Source organism: Pyrus communis, chromosome 2 (assembly GCF_963583255.1).
Source record: "Pyrus communis chromosome 2, drPyrComm1.1, whole genome shotgun sequence".
Classification (NCBI taxonomy): Eukaryota; Viridiplantae; Streptophyta; class Magnoliopsida; order Rosales; family Rosaceae; genus Pyrus; species Pyrus communis.
The window spans coordinates 29,219,500-29,235,353 of record NC_084804.1 but is presented as its reverse complement, the minus strand read 5'-3'; the positions used below and the strand labels follow the sequence as shown (position 1 = coordinate 29,235,353).

At 38.3% G+C, this 15,854-nt stretch overlaps 1 protein-coding gene across 3 annotated transcripts; it reads right to left on the bottom strand.

The window, feature by feature from the left end:
• Positions 1-10,184: 10,184 nt before the first annotated feature.
• Positions 10,185-14,832, bottom strand: LOC137726375 (SH3 domain-containing protein 2-like). Of its 3 annotated transcripts, none has more exons than XM_068465294.1 (10): positions 14,648-14,832; positions 13,565-13,687; positions 13,414-13,483; positions 13,166-13,317; positions 12,072-12,173; positions 11,680-11,880; positions 11,466-11,528; positions 11,198-11,350; positions 11,023-11,097; positions 10,185-10,587 (listed from the first exon to the last, which is right to left on the bottom strand). In XM_068465294.1, exons 1-10 carry the CDS (start codon positions 14,705-14,707, stop codon positions 10,471-10,473), a joined length of 1,116 nt encoding a protein of 371 aa, XP_068321395.1. In that variant the 5' UTR covers positions 14,708-14,832; the 3' UTR covers positions 10,185-10,470. The 3 variants fall into 3 exon arrangements, with proteins under 3 accessions (XP_068321395.1, XP_068321396.1, XP_068321397.1); XM_068465295.1 differs by having other exon boundaries at positions 13,565-13,672; XM_068465296.1 differs by lacking the exon at positions 11,023-11,097.
• Positions 14,833-15,854: the final 1,022 nt, after the last annotated feature.

Genomic DNA, 15,854 nt, shown 5'->3' with positions numbered 1-15,854 from the left:
TTTCTTTCCAATTCCAAGTCATAGATTCATCAAAGACTACATCTCTTGACAAGATTAACTTGTTAGTACATGGATCAAGTATTCTGTATCCCTTCTCACATGTAGCATAACCCACAAATACACCTTTAACACTCTTAGCACCTAGCTTCTGTCTTGTCTCAGTAGGTATATGTACATAGCACAGAGAACCAAAAATCCTGAGATGTGCTATGCCTGGTTTTCTGCCACTATAAGCCTTAAAAGGTGTTGTATTACCAAGTGCCTTTGTAGGACACCTATTTAGAATATATACAGCTGTATGCACAGCTTCAGCCCAAAGAAAATATGACATATCTCAATCATGAAGCATAGTCTTTGCCATTTCAACCACAGTTCGATTTTTTCTCTCCACCACTCCATTCTGTTGAGGAGTATAAGCCATGGTGAGTTGCCTTTGAATGCCTTCAGTTTCACAGAATTTAGTGAACTCAGAAGATAAGAACTCTCCACCTCTGTCACTCCTTAGACTTTTAACTTTGAAACCACTCTACAGCTCCACCATTGACTTAAATTTTTTGAAATAATTGAGTGCATCATATTTGTATCTGAGAAAATACACCCAAATCATCCTTGTACAATCATCGATGAATAACATGAAGTATTTGTTTCCAGCCAAGGAGGCATTTGATAGGAGCATATTTAGGCGACTTACTTAGCTTGTTTTCGTGCATGTATGTTGTTAATTCATAATTGTTTTAGTAGTTTAAGCCATTTTCGTGTGTTTTTAGGTTCATATGGCTAAGGAAGCAAAAAGATGCATTTTGGAGCAAAATTGGGCTTGGAATGGATAGCATATGCTTGGAGCCAAAGTGTTGGACGAATTTGAAAGCCTTGTATGCACTTTGGACATAAAACAAAGGGCCTAGCCCAATTAAACAATCCTTTGAGCCATGCAAAACCTCTAGCCCAATCAACAACCCTTAGCCACATGCATTCACATGCATCACAACCTCAAAACCATCAAGAAACACCATTCACACACACATGCACTTACTCTTTCATCATTGCACCACCATTCACACACACATGCACTTACTCTTTCATCATTGCACCACCAATTCAACACATGCATTTCCACCTTCCTACTTCATCATTTCATCCACATGCACTCTCAATCATAACATCCACATGCACTCTCAATCATAACAACCACATTCACTCTTAAACAATCACCCACATACACATGCATTTCCACCTTCGTACTTCATCATTTCATCCACATGCACTCTCAATCATAACAACCACATTCACTCTTAAACAATCACCCACATATTCTCCCATTCCCCCTATAAAAACCCATGCATTCATACACAAAAATCACATCTCATTTTCATACACAACACATCCAATCTTCCCTCATTGCCTTGAGCTACCATTCCCTTATAATCCAAACACCACTCCTCATCCATTTCCATAATTCCCCAATCCATTCAACACACCAACAACATCCCTTAGACCTTGTGCTACGACGAAGAGGAAGATAAGAGGGCCTAAACGTTCATACAATTCAAGTTTGAGTTGTTTGAATGTTTAGGTGTTTCTTTGATTCTCTTTATTTTGTACCATGAGGAACTTCCTCTCGGCTTCATTCCATTAGATACACTCTCCCATTTCTTAAAGGATTTCGACATCAGTTTTGCTTCAAGGGTTCTTTCTTCTTAATCCTATGTTCACTCATGTTATATATTTTTATGTCAAACCTTTTGTAAACATGAAGTGTAACTAATCTCTCTCTAGGGATTCGATGTAGCCTTGCAAGATTGCCATGTAGTTAATTCGGAATTCTCATTTAATCTATCTATTTCTTGTTTCATTCTCCGATTTAATTGTGACTTAGTGTGTTGATTTTAATGCTTGATCATCATTTGAATTAACCACAGGTTGTTTAGCCAAGATTAAAGCACACATCATGCATAATCTTGGTAGATATGTGAATGAATGAAGGGAATGTTTTGCAAACATCCTGCCGAGTGTTCCCTTTGGTTTTGTGAAAGTTTCTTGTGCACTACATAGTCTTGATTAGGAACCAAAGTTGCACATCACAATTAGGCTCATGATTAGAGACATTTGATCAAATCCACACATCATATGGCTGATCATATCTAAGTGAAACAAACCCAAGAAATAAGTAGAGGGATGAGTATAATCTGACTTAACAAGCATGGACTTGGCTTAGCAATGGTGAAATCGAATCTCTAGCTTCATCTCCATTTGTGCTATCTCTTTTTATTAGCTGTTGATTCATTCATTTTGTGTTTACTTCATTTCCTTATGCTTTAATTTACAATCTGTCATTTAGTTTAATCAAAACCTAAATCCCCCTTTACCTTATTGTTCAATTTAGTTAGAAATCAATTTAGTTTATGCTTTAAAGCATTTTGAGTCTTTGGTTTGTCTTAGTGTTTTAAAGTTTAGTTTTGCATTCTTTGAGTCTAGTATAGTGTTTTAGATTGTGTTTTTAGCGTTTTTGAGTCAAATCCAAGTGATTAACAATCCCTCCTAATCCCCGGTCCAGAACGATCCCTACTTACATACTTACTACAATTGTCAAAAAGAGGGTTTAATTTGTGTGCGTATAATTTTCGCATCAGCATTCTGCATAGGACCACAGAGAGCAACATGTATAAGTTCCAGAGGACAGCTTGCTCTCCAGGCTTGATCTTTTGGAAACCATTCTCTGTGCTGTTTTCCAAATTGACATCCTTGACATACATCTTTGACTGCTTCTAGGTATGGAAGACCATGCACCATATTCTTCTCACTGAGTTGCTGAAGCCCTCTAAAATTCAAGTGGCCTAGTCTTCTGTGCCAAAACTGAGTAGAATGCTCCAAGCTAGCCTTCAAAACCAACTGATTATTTTTCACCAGAGAAAGGGGATAGCATCGATTTTCCTTCTTCTTAACCTTGATGATAAGATTTTCAAGTGAAGGTCCATCATATATACTACACAAACCTCCTCCAAACACTAGATAATATCCATGCTCATCCATTTGCCCAACACTCAATAAGTTATCCTTTAAACCTGGCAGATGCATGACTTCCCTGATATACCTTTTACCTCTATTAGTGTCAATCTGCAATGAACCCATTCCAGCAACATTCACTAACACACCAGTAGGCATTTGTACCTTTCCAGCAACATTTGTCTTTATGTCAACAAGGAGATCAGCATTCCCTGTCATGTGGTTACTACAACCACTGTCAACATACCAATTTCCATTGATATTTGTTTCTGAAATTGCACTATTAGCATAAAACAGATTTCCTGACACTTCCACCTGATTTGCAGAGTTTGCCTTTTGCACAATCTTCCCTACAGTGCATTCTCTAGCCCAATGACCAAACTTATCACAATTATAACACTTAGGCTTCCCCTTATATCGACATTCACCAAAATGATACTTAGAACACACTCTACACTGTGGTTTGACAGTCTCTTGACTCATTGACTATGACTGATATGTATTTGGTGCAGGACTAGTGAAAGGTTTCTGTTGGAATCGAGGTTTCGAATCCCATTTCTTTCCCTTAGCATTCCAATTCTTCTGGAATTTTGATGAGCCAGATTGAACTCCACTTCTATTTTGCCCCTTTGGACTTACTGAGAATGATGCAAAAGCCTTCTCAGTGGTATCAACATTATGCAAGTCAAATCGTTGTTCTTGACTCTTCAAAATCACAACAACTTCTTGCAACTCAACAGACTCTAGACACTTTGTGTTTTCTATAACTAAACAGATGGAATCATAAGGTTTACTTAGACTAATCAGAACCTTCTGCACAAGTCTCTCATTAGAAAGGGATTCACCAAATGTTCTCATCTGATTAATTAAATCATTCAATCTTGTAAGATAACTAGACAGGGATTCATCATCTCGCATTCTAGCATACTCAAATTCTCTTCTAAGATTCTGAAGTTTTACAGATCTAACCTGATCACCACCATGATATTCTCCATACAGTAGATCCCATGCCACCTTAGCTGAGTCGACGTTGGCAATCCTAGGAAAAATCTGATCAGAAACCGCATTTTGTATAATACCTAGAGCCTTTGCATCTTGCATATATGCTGCGACCATTTTCTCATCGTCTTCTTCTTCCTCTGAGCTTCCTTCAGCCTTCTTCTTCTTTGACTCTGAAATCGTAACCCTTTTTTCAACCAATCTCCATAACCCATGAGATTTGAAAATCGTCATCATCTTAATCCTCCAGAACTCGTAGTTCTCACCGGAGAAGATCGGAGTTCTCACTTCAGAACTTCCAGATCCAGCCATCTCTTAGCTTAGACAAGACGAGCACAAATCGAAATCGGAATCTATGGAGTTTCGACAACTTCGCTTGAACCGGAACGAGCTCAAGTGTAGCTCAAATGCTTCACAGTTTACGCCCAGATCTCAAATGATCAAACTAGGCTCTGAGGCCATGATAGTGTTACTTGATTTGATGAGTTTTATCCAAAGAGGAAAAAACTGAACAGAAAACGAAAAACAGAGATGGAAGAAGCTGAAACGAAAACTTTCTTTCTTGTTCTCTCTTGCAAAAGTATTGCAGAGGAATATTTTGTAGTGCTATGAAAAATGAGCACTAACATTCCTTTACATTAACTGATGGCCTTAGCTTTAGGACCACACAAAACTCTAATTTTAATCTTAGTCATTCATCTAACTAATTACATGGATTACACACCACATGGCACTCATGGCCTTACATCTTGTAACATTACACTTGACAAATATGCTCAAGTGAATACACACATTAAACTCATCTTATTTCTAATACTCAATCAGCTAGAGACTTATAATTCAACACGCAGTGTCTCTTCAGACCGGTAAACTTTTTCTGGAACATGTCAGACTGACTTTCCAGCAGATCCATCAGTGTTTCCGTAGAGAAGAAGATATAGTCTTCTGTCAAGGGCTCTCTGCAATGACCTAAAGAACGAATCAACTTCTAACATTTAGGGCATAACTACCAATAAAAATCACTGAAATGTCCAACGGCTGGCAGTAAAGGACAATTGTCTCTCTTCTAACTCCCAACAAGGTTGTAGAAAAGGTTTTACAAAGAATATGAAGATTTCGCAACATTACAAGCAATAAGAACTTTTACGTGCTCCTTGACTTCAAGCAAACTGAATTTCAAACGAGCAAGAAAAAACAGATTCCTATAAATAAAAAATCATCAAAATTATACTGCATACTGTTTGTCAGCTTCAGTGATCCACGGAGCAGGTTCATAATCCATCTGGTAGTCACCCTTTCCTCTTTTCACCAAAAGTAAGTGTCATGCTAGACCTAGGGTGAAAATTGCATTTGTCTTGTGGGCATCAAGTGTTTATCCATCTTCTAAACTGAAGATGCTCCTAAATCACCTGATTCTACAGTTCATGTTAGTCCAAATTGAAGATGTCACTGGTTATCAATACAGTGTTTATCCAAATTGAAGATGTGTTGACGAGAGGTTTAGGATAATTAGTATTTTACTTAGGGTGTGAGAAGGGTTTCCCGTAGATACAGTGTTTATCCAAACAAAATGATGTGTTGACGAGAGGTTTAGGATAATTAAGTATTTGTTTTAGGTTTATGAAAAGGGTTTCGCGTAGAGCGTTTTGAGTTGATTGTTGAGTTGAAGGGCTTCTCATGGTACAAAACCACTTCTATTTATAGGGGTGGATTACATGATAACCAGGTTTGTTGAGGTAGAGTTCTAACAGGACTATGTCATCTCAGTTTCACATGGACTAGGATTCTATCCGATCTCGGCTTCTTTGACTTGGACTAGGATTCTAAACCTAGTCACTTTATGCACGTAATTCATTCTCATATGGTTAGCCACATGTTTCAATTACTGAAACATTCGAATCTTATTAGAACCTCATTCTAATCCTTGAAAATTTTAACTCAATCAAGACTTGATCGAGCCACGTCTAAATCTCTTGGCAATCCTATTTCCATTAGAATTGATCGAATCAATGCTTTTTTAGGCTGGGAGCCAATTGGCCTGAAAAATTAACCTTAGGCTGAAAGTCAAGGCCTTCCAACCCAAGATATCCTCTTCTTGGCCCAAATCCTATATTTAAGGCCCAAACACCAACGCATGTATAGGTCTTCTAACTTCCATACATGGCCAAGTGAATTTTGTCCAATGCACATCAAAAGTACACATTTAGGTAACATATTTCAACTAAGGTTATTATATTCCATTAGGTCAAACTATCTATTTGCTCTTGTTCAAATGTATAACTTAAATATGTATTGTAAAAGTACATTGTGTTGCCAAGTGGCATTGTTCCATAAATGTTTGGGTGCCTTGCGGGCTAGGTTAATTGGGCTTGTTTCTCGTAACTTACATAGGGCTTTTGGACTTGAGTATCAACAAAATATATCTGTAAAAATTTACCCGAGTTTCGATTCATTTGTTCACTAAATTCTGTCATTAGCAATATTTAACACATAGTTAAAGTAAAAATAACACACATAGTTAGCCCTTTCCTTTCTTTTTGTCTTGGAAAAAGCTTCATTGCAAGTTTGCAAGTCGTGGATGATAAATTGGAATTTCTTGTGTGATTGATGTGGCTGCAGAGCCAAACTTATACAGGAAATCGGAGTCTATACAAGGCAATTTACAAGACTTGGGGACTACTCCAAGTCAACGAGACAATAAAAGAAAATATAATATTCCTAAATCAATTACAATTAAACCAAATCTTAATACTCCCTCTCAAGTTGGAGCATGGATGTCTAACATACCTAACTTATGCACCAAATTACGAAAGGTTGTATTACCCAAAGCTTTGGTAAACAAGTCAGCAATTTGAGACATGGATGGCACAAAGGAAGTGACAACTTGGCTTGCTTGAATTTTCTTTCGTATCACATGACAATATATTTCAATGTACTTTGTGCGTTCATGATATACCGGATTGGCAGCAATATGCAATGCAGCTTGGTTATTTCAAAATAGTTTTGCTGGGCCAATGTTAGTAACCTACAAATCTTTCAAAAGAAAAGCGTAACCATGTCAGTTCACATGTAGCAGCAGCCATAGACCTGTACTCTGCTTCAGCTAATGACCGAGACACAATTTTTTTGTTTCGTTGTCTTCCATGAAATGAGTGAGTTTCCAAGGAATATACAATATCCCGATGTTGATCTTCTAGTCATAGGGCAATTAGCCCAATTTGAATCACAAGAACTCTTCAAACACAACTCACTTTGTGAGGAAAATAATAAGCCTTTCCCTGGACTTTTTTTTCAAATAACGAAGAACTCGAAGCACGGCATCCAAATGTGGTTTTCTTGGTTGATGCATAACTTGGCTTAGAATATTAGCGGCATAGGTAATATCGGGCCTGGTGATTGTGAGATAAATAAGTCTACCAACCAATCTTCTATACCGAGATGGATTATTGAGAACTTCACCTTGATCATCGGTAAGTTTCAAATTTTACTCCATAGGAAAATCAACTGGTTGAGCTCCCAAAAGTCCCGCATCATCCAGAATATCAAGAGTATATTTCCGTTGAGAAATAGCAATCCCTGCCTTCGATCTTGCAACATCGATTCCAAGGAAATATTTCAAGTGGCCCATATCTTTGATACGAAAATGTTTCTGAAGAATTTTTTTCAGATTTTGAATGGCTTTGGCATCGTTTCCTGTGATCACCATGTCATCCACATAAATCAAGATAGCGGTAAGGGATGAACCACATACCTTTGTGAACAAAGAGTAGTCGGAATAAGATTGTTTGAAACCCGCTTTCTGAACAGCATTTGAGAACTTGTGAAACCAATTTCGGGGTGCTTGTTTCAAGCCGTATAAGGACTTGTGGAGATGACAAACCAGATTACTTTCCCCCTGTCGACATAGTCCAGGAGGTAGAACCATATACACTTCCTCATGAAGATCACCATGCAAGAAGGCACTAGTGACATCCATTTGAAAAGGAGGCCAGTTGTGAATAGCTGCAAGGGCAAGTAGATACCAAACGGTAGTAAGCTTAGCAACCGGAGCAAAGGTTTCAGTGTAGATAAGGGCCTCACGTTGAGTGTAACCCTTAGCGACAAGGCGAGCCTTGCACCTTTCAATGGAACCGTCAGAATTATATTTAATGCGATGGACCCACATACTTCCAGTGGCTCGTTTACCTGGAGGGAGTGGAACAAGTGACCAAGTGATCTGCTCAGCAAAAGCATGAAGCTCAGAATCCATAGCAGCACGCCATTTGGGGTCAAGGTCAGCTTGAGCATAAGAGGTAGGCTCAACAACACTAGAGATGGTGTTAACAAGGGCTCTGTGAGAAGGGCTTAAAGTAGAGTATGAAATGTACTGGGATAGAGGAAATCGCGTACCTGACTTCTTGGAAGATGAGGACCTGGGAATGGTGACATTGCTGCAATGAAAATCATGCAAGAGAACAGAGGGTTGGCGAAGGCGAATGCTTTGGCGTATAGGTTGGGATGGATGAGGATTGTTGGTTGTCATATTTGTGGTGTCTGTGGTGTCAGGTTGAATGGGAAGAGGGGCATGAGAAAGTGTGGGTGGGAAGGCGGTTTGTTGTATAGTAGTTCAAAAGGTGATCGTTTGGGAAGTATGGGCGTGGGAAGGCGATTGATAAGATGGGCAGCGGTGAGACCTTTCTCCCCAAAATCGGATGGGAAGGTTGGCTTGAAATTGCAAGGCACGGCTAACATTTAAGAGGTGTCTATGTTTTCGTTCAACCACTCCATTCTGTTGAGGGGCGGAGGGACAGGAGTGTTGGAAAAGGATAACGAGATCATTAAAAGTGGATTTCACGGATGTAAATTCAGAACCATTATCAGAATGCACACTTTTAATACGACAATTAAATTGGGTTTGCACATGTGTAAAGAAAGATTTCAAGATGCCTTGTATTTCTGATTTGAAACGCATAAAATGAATCCATGTAAAACGTGAGTAGTCATCAACAATAGTGGGAAAGTAGCGTGCACCCGAGTGTGTGGGAGTGCGAGGGGGTCCCTAGATATCACAGTGAATAAGATCAGAAGGATGAGACGTTTTTATTGAACTATTTGAAAAAGGTAATCGAGTTTGTTTAGCTAAAGGACAAACGTCACAAACATGTTGCGAATTAAAAGAAGATGAAGAGTCTATTTTAGAAAGAAGCTGACAGGGCTCCTTGGATGGATGGCCAAGGCGTTGGTGCCAGAGAGCAGCGGAAGGAGAGGCGACTTGCAGAGCGATTTTTGATAGTTTGGTTTGTGGCGATGGTTGAGAGTTCTCTTGCACCATCAAATAATACAATCCGTTAATTTGTTTCCCCAGGCCAATCATCTTCTTCGAAGCCAGGTCCTGTAAGACACAAAATATGGGGAAGAAGTGAGCAGAGCATTTTAATTTGCGAGTTAATTTACTGGCAGAGAGCGAATTAACACGAAAGGATGGAACACACAAAACACCATTAGTGTGCAATTTAGAATTTAAAGTGGTTGAACCAATGCCGTTAATTTTGGCATGAGACCCATCTGGCAAGTTAACATGGAGAATTAAATGGTGTAATAACTGAAACAAACTGATTTGAGGCAATGTGATCAGTGGCACCGCTGTCAAGAACCCAATGTACCGAATTGGGTGAGGAAGAGATGGCACAAAAAGGTTGTGTTTTACCTGCAAAATTTGCACATGGTTTATCATCTCGAACAAGAGCCTTGAGTTGATTATACTCATCAGTTGTGAACTTGAATGCATCCTTGTCAAGTAGTTTCGACGCGTTATGAGTCACCAGTGTCTGGTTTGAGGCATGAGATTTCTTTGCACGATTTGGCGGGTCAACAACCTTGCTGTGAAATTTATGGCCCGGAGGAAAACCATTGAGAAAAAAACATCGATCAGTAGTGGGTGTTGTTCCATCACAGTTAAGTGCATTGAAGGGGTTTTCGAGATCCTTGTTTGTCAGAACTGGACGTCTTTACGGAAGCAGATTTATTAGATTTAGTGGAGGCGACATTCATGGCTTGATATCTTGCTCGATAAAAACTGCATGGTAAAACCCCAAACCAAGAATAATACCACAAGATACGGCAAAAAACAGAGAACACATCAATATAACTTCATAACTCAGCAATCTAGATGTTCATATCAACTAGAAACTCGACTGCAATAAGAAATCTTGATGTTGAATATGTAACACACAAAAGACAGGAAAAATAGTAAATACAAAGCTACTAACTTCTTCATAAATGATAATCCTATCAATCAAATAGATTAAAAAAAAAAAAAAAAAAAAATTAGCGTCCACATACATCACATCAAAAGGGAGGATACGATGTTCTTCCATTCGAACCAACGTATTCTCCATCATTGAGTACATTTAAACAACAAAAATACACATAAACGAAGCATAAAGAAACAAAAAACACTCTGCTCATAATATAACCCATGCACAAACGCTAGGACACTTCGGCCACCTTGCTTGCGAGAACTCGTTCCTTTCTTTCGATGTATCCAAATGGGAACCAACCTGCTTTGCCTTTGCATTCACCTTCTGCCCAACCATTGTTTGTCACCTGCAGAAAGAACGTAATATAATCAACCTAGGAATTCGGAGCAACAACAATGAATTATAATTTAGGCATGGGTGATCTTTTTCGTTTGATTGTTTTATTTATTCAACAGGAGCAGCAGACACATGCAAATAAGGTAACAATACTGCAATCTGCAACCTGGATTCACTGACTTCCCTCAGATGACAGGCAATCTGAAACCCAATAAAGGTTCCGCCTAGCAAAAACCAACCGGGTCGTAACTTATTGTTGCAAGGTTAAATTGTTCTAAACCCAACCTAAAGTGGGTCCAGTTGGCATGTATTAGTTATCACAATTACAACGATAGATTGTGCTCATTTTTCCATTTAGATTACTTATTAGGTTGGTCCCAAGCCTTGGGCCAACCCGAATTCAGATTTTAAGGTAGTGAAGTATAAATCTAAGCACGCTGTAAACCTTTCGCACAACAACATAATCGCCAACTGATAAACTGAGCTCTACGTCAGACACAGCTTGATATGTAAACATAACCTGCAATAAATTGACAATATCAACATAAATGAACAGCCTTCAAGTGCAGCAGTTGCATCATACAAGCAATACGAATGCAGAAATTTCTTTAATTACTAACCTCCCCTAAGAAGTAATTCATGCTGTCTGACGATCCATTATGTGTTTGAGAAGCATATATGCCATTAACTTCGTCATAAGGTGGTGGTGGAGGCATGGTATTTTCAACAGTAGGGCTAGAAGGTGCTTCAATTCGTTGTCGTTCTGTTACCATCTATCAATATCAGAAAACGCATTACCCAAAATCATCAATTGACAGAGAAATAAAAAATGGGATTTTGTATAGTTGAGAAAATTAATCTATTTTTGGAGGGGGCGGGGGTGCATACCTCTCCTTCAAGTTGATCAAGTATCAGAAGGACCCTCTGATGATAAGACCGCTCTGCCTCGACCTTCAATCCAGAAAAAAATTGACAAGAAGAAAGACATTTTGATAAGAACAAAAGAAAGTTTAAACATTAATTTCCCAATATATAACAGGCTAACGTTTACTTAGGCTTAACGAATTTAACTTGAAGCATATATTGAGAAAACTTGTACTACCATGGCAATGAGTCGCTGGAGAGTCAACCTCTGTTGCTGAGCCTCAACAGCTGCCATTGCTGCAGCAGCTTCCTTCCCTAACATTGCCGTATTTGACTTTAGATCTTGCAGCTTTGACTCTGCAGCTTCCATTTTCATAACATTCTCTGAATTTCCAGGTGTTTCCCTCACCTTTGCTTGGCGTTTGGAAACTTCAATAGCCTGTCTAGGTTCAAAAGAACACACAATGACATATTTGTACAAGAAATCCAACAGATGAATTAACTTTCACCAATTTGCATGAAAACTGGGTGCATTAGTTGACCCACATGGATTCCAGTCGAAAGTATTGTTGTGGGAATAAAATATTCAGAAATACTAGAAAGTCTCCGGTAAACACAGATTAAAGATACCTGAGCTTCAGCTTCTTGTCGCATTCTATCATAACGTTGAGCAAGATGCCGAGCATCCTCCAATGGAGCCCCCATTACCATTGCTCTTAATGGCTCTGCCACCTATTAGTAATTTTAAACACCGTGTCACGAACTTAACCTCTAATAGCAGCAAGAAGGAATGAACTATTTGAAATTAAATCCTATCATGATATTTACAACGTGAAGGATAACTGAAATAAAATGTCAAGAAAAACAAAGAGTAATTTAAGCATGTAATTAATGTCATAATACAGTAGGCTTAAAGTCGATTTTCAAATCTTTGACATGCAAAATGAGTTTGGATGAAACAGAAGAAAACTTCTGATGCCTTTCTGAAAGTTTATTTGGAGGGCGGAAATGAGGTAAAGATTATACTAGGAGAACCAGAATCTAAACAAGATATCAACGCCAATAACATCCCTTGTTCTACCCACAGTAAGGTATGGCTTTGAACTTTTAGAAACAGGACCACAATAACCAAAAGAAAAAACTAGCGACCACATCTCATGAAGTTGTACCAGAAATACTGTGAATGGCAGGTATATGGTGGAATGCAACAATATATTAATACATTATTCCGCTATAAAGAATCATGTAAACTTTATACAAAACCTTAGTTGCTGCAAGAATATCCTTTGCACATTTAGTCAGAAAATATCTCAGAAGAGAGATAACTTGTTTCATCATTTTTAGTATAATTAAAGTAGGCATAACAAAACTGCCAATTTGAGTGCTTGGGTTGTAAGTTTATGCATAAGTTTGACAAGCTCTTGATGCAACAGCTTGTATTCACAATTGTCACGAAGTTGTATGCAGAAGATGAGGCAAAGTTTTGTATCTGAATAAGGATTCCAAGATTAAACCTCTGTTAATTAAATTTAAAGTATTCTGAGCAACTGTTTAGTTCAATCCCTTACGGCCAAAAAGGAAAATGCATTACAATAATCACGCAAAATAAAATATAAAATCAGTATGGAAATGTATCACTCATTCCACCATTTCAGAAACATATCTTGCTCATGCAAATCTTATCTAAAGAATTTTGCGTGTAAGTGAAGAAACTTTTGCCACACCTGTGTGCCAAGAGCTTTCAACAGATTCCCCCGCTCCTTCTCCATTTGAGCACGAGCACGCCCATAACTTAATGAAGCTCTTGATAGTGTACTTCCACTAGTACACGTATTTTCAGCACCATATTTCCTACTATCTTCTGACAACTTCGTTCCTATTCCATAATTAAGGTTATGGTTTCTAACATAAACATTAGGCCTCGTGAAATGAGGTTTGAGCTTAACAAATGATATAAAAGTTACCAACTTACCTATTTCAACTTGTTTGGACCCGGTGACAATATATCCCTCCACACCACGAACAATATCCCTTTGATAATGCTAGAACATGAATAAAAATTTCTATAAGTAGAAGGAAAAACATTATTTGAGATTAGAAGGGCAAGAAAGGAAGTAGCCCACCTTGCCGGCACGTGTTGATATGTAAAGCTTTTCAAGTTTCTGATGCTGCCCGAGTTCTGCCTCATCAGTTACGAAACTATCTGAACCTCCATATCCTCCAGCTCCAAACTGCTTGAGGACAGCCTAAAATAAAGCACAAAGTAATCAGATTGTCTGTTTCGCTCAAACGAAAAATGAAATGTAAGCAAACCTTTGTTACGGCAAACATATGATCAAGTTTAGCCATGCTATTTTATTCACTTAAAAAACGTCATTAGTAACAGAGAGGGATGCAAATAAATGGGAGGTTCAAATTGATAGATTGTAGTTGAGGATACACCATAAACTTTTTAAGTGCATGTGTAGGAATACGACTACATGGACAGAAAACGTGACATGAAAAACAGTGTTAGAACAGAAACTGAAATCCCTTAATACATCGTTAGCACAGCTTTCTAAAATGGTTATTGTTATTGAGCTGCACTTTAGGCACCAAGGTAACCAGTGTGCTGCCAAAACCATATGGAATGTGCCCATGATCAAAACACTTTGCCACGCGATTTCTTTAAGGGCACACTGCTACGTAAAACATAAGAACAACATAACGTTTCATCGGATGAACAAGCCCGACCCGCATCCCATAACACTCACTCTAGGCTATAACATTTCGAGGGGTGCCGAATAAGTAATGTATTACAACGTTCTACCCAAATCTTCTTTTTGCAGTCCTCCACAGACGCATTTCTCAATTCACCAAATGAAATTCCCAAGAATAACCATCAGATTCCCATCAAATCGCGATCAACAAGATTGATAAAAGTTTAGGACTTTGAAAAGGAAATGCATTGTGTTGTATCACACAATTGAAAGCAAATCGAAAATCTCAAACCCAACAGAGGTAAAAGCATTGCCAGCATAACAAGATTGCAAATTTCACCAAGAAAATAGAAAAGAAAAGGACTTGGAAAAAAGAAAAATGGAGCAAATCAACCGGGAATTAAAATTTGGTCACAAATGGAACATCAAATATGGATTCAGGACAGAGATTTAGAGATTGCAATAAAATTGGATCTGTTAGGAATTAGGATTGTGGGTCGAGAGCACCTGTTGTTGCCTAGCGACCTGATCGCGAAGCCGGGTGGCTTGCTTTCTGATAGCTTCCATTCGAAATCGAAGGGCCAAATCTGCCGAGCGTTTGGGGTCTCCAGCAACACAATTTGTACGAGAGAGATGCTTGAGCTTTCAAATAAAATGGTACGGACTTGCTTTGGAAGAGCTGTTTGAACTTTTGGTCGTCTGCGTGCAGACAGTTCACTTATTTGAACTCACATTTGTTTTTATTCTTTATTTTTAATTTTTAATTATATATTTTATTTTGAATTTGTTGGTACGTAGATGGAAATCATGGAATCCAAATAAAAAAATACGAATGAAATTAAGATTTTGGAATTTGAATAAAATATAAGGTAAATTAGGATTGAATAGGAAAAATATTAACTTCAAAGAAAAATACCAAGCCAACCTTTTTATTTGGATCAACCACACGTTGTGGGTCAAAACAATTACAACAATTATACATGTACATTTTTGCACCCGTTGCACATGAGTCAACGCCACATAGCATAGGCGTCGAAATTCTCACGTAGAAAGCCGAATTTTTTTACCTCCGATCATCTTAGTTGATGGTGACTTAAGGCTTGTTTGGTATTCTTAAGAATATTTGTTAATGTAAGAGAAATCCACTGAAGATTCTAATGGGTTAGGTTATGTAAATCCTTATGGGCTAAAGTTTACTTGTACTCTAAACAAAAAAAACTTGCAAGATTATTCATCCAATACAATTAAAATTCTATATAGTGTCGTTTAAGTCCCCTTCTTGTTAAACCCTAGCCCTCTTTTTTTTGTCTATCCCTTTTTGCCGTCCCCTTGGATTTTTTTTCCTTTTTTGTCCCTTATTGCCGTCCCCTTAGATTATTTTTCCACCTTGTGCCGTGATCCCCTTTTTTCCCCTTATTGCCTTCCCCCCTTTTCCACCATGACTACTCAAACCTCTACCCTCACTAGATATTTTCTCTTTGGTCCTATTGTTACTCACTTTTTGAAACTCACCGATTCCAACTACCAATTTTAGCTTAGTCAGATGAAGCCGTTTTATTGGGTCACAATTTATTTGGTTATGTGGATGGCACGATTCAGGCCTCTACTGCTACTCTTCCTGTTGCTCACAAGAAGCTGCTAAACCGAATCCGACATTCACTACGTGGTTTCAGACTGATTAACTGGTTGTCAACTATTTGACTTCCATTCTCAT

Bases quoted from the DNA above. Each gene is read 5' to 3' on its own strand.
- LOC137726375 (XM_068465294.1), bottom strand. From the start codon at position 14,707: ATGGAAGCTATCAGAAAGCAAGCCACCCGGCTTCGCGATCAGGTCGCT. The intron at 13,484-13,564 runs GTGGGCTACTTC...TTCATGTTCTAG, and splicing joins TATCAACACGTGCCGGCAAG to CATTATCAAAGGGATATTGT. The intron at 11,098-11,197 runs GTTAGTAATTAA...AATTTATTGCAG, and splicing joins TGAATTACTTCTTAGGGGAG to GTTATGTTTACATATCAAGC.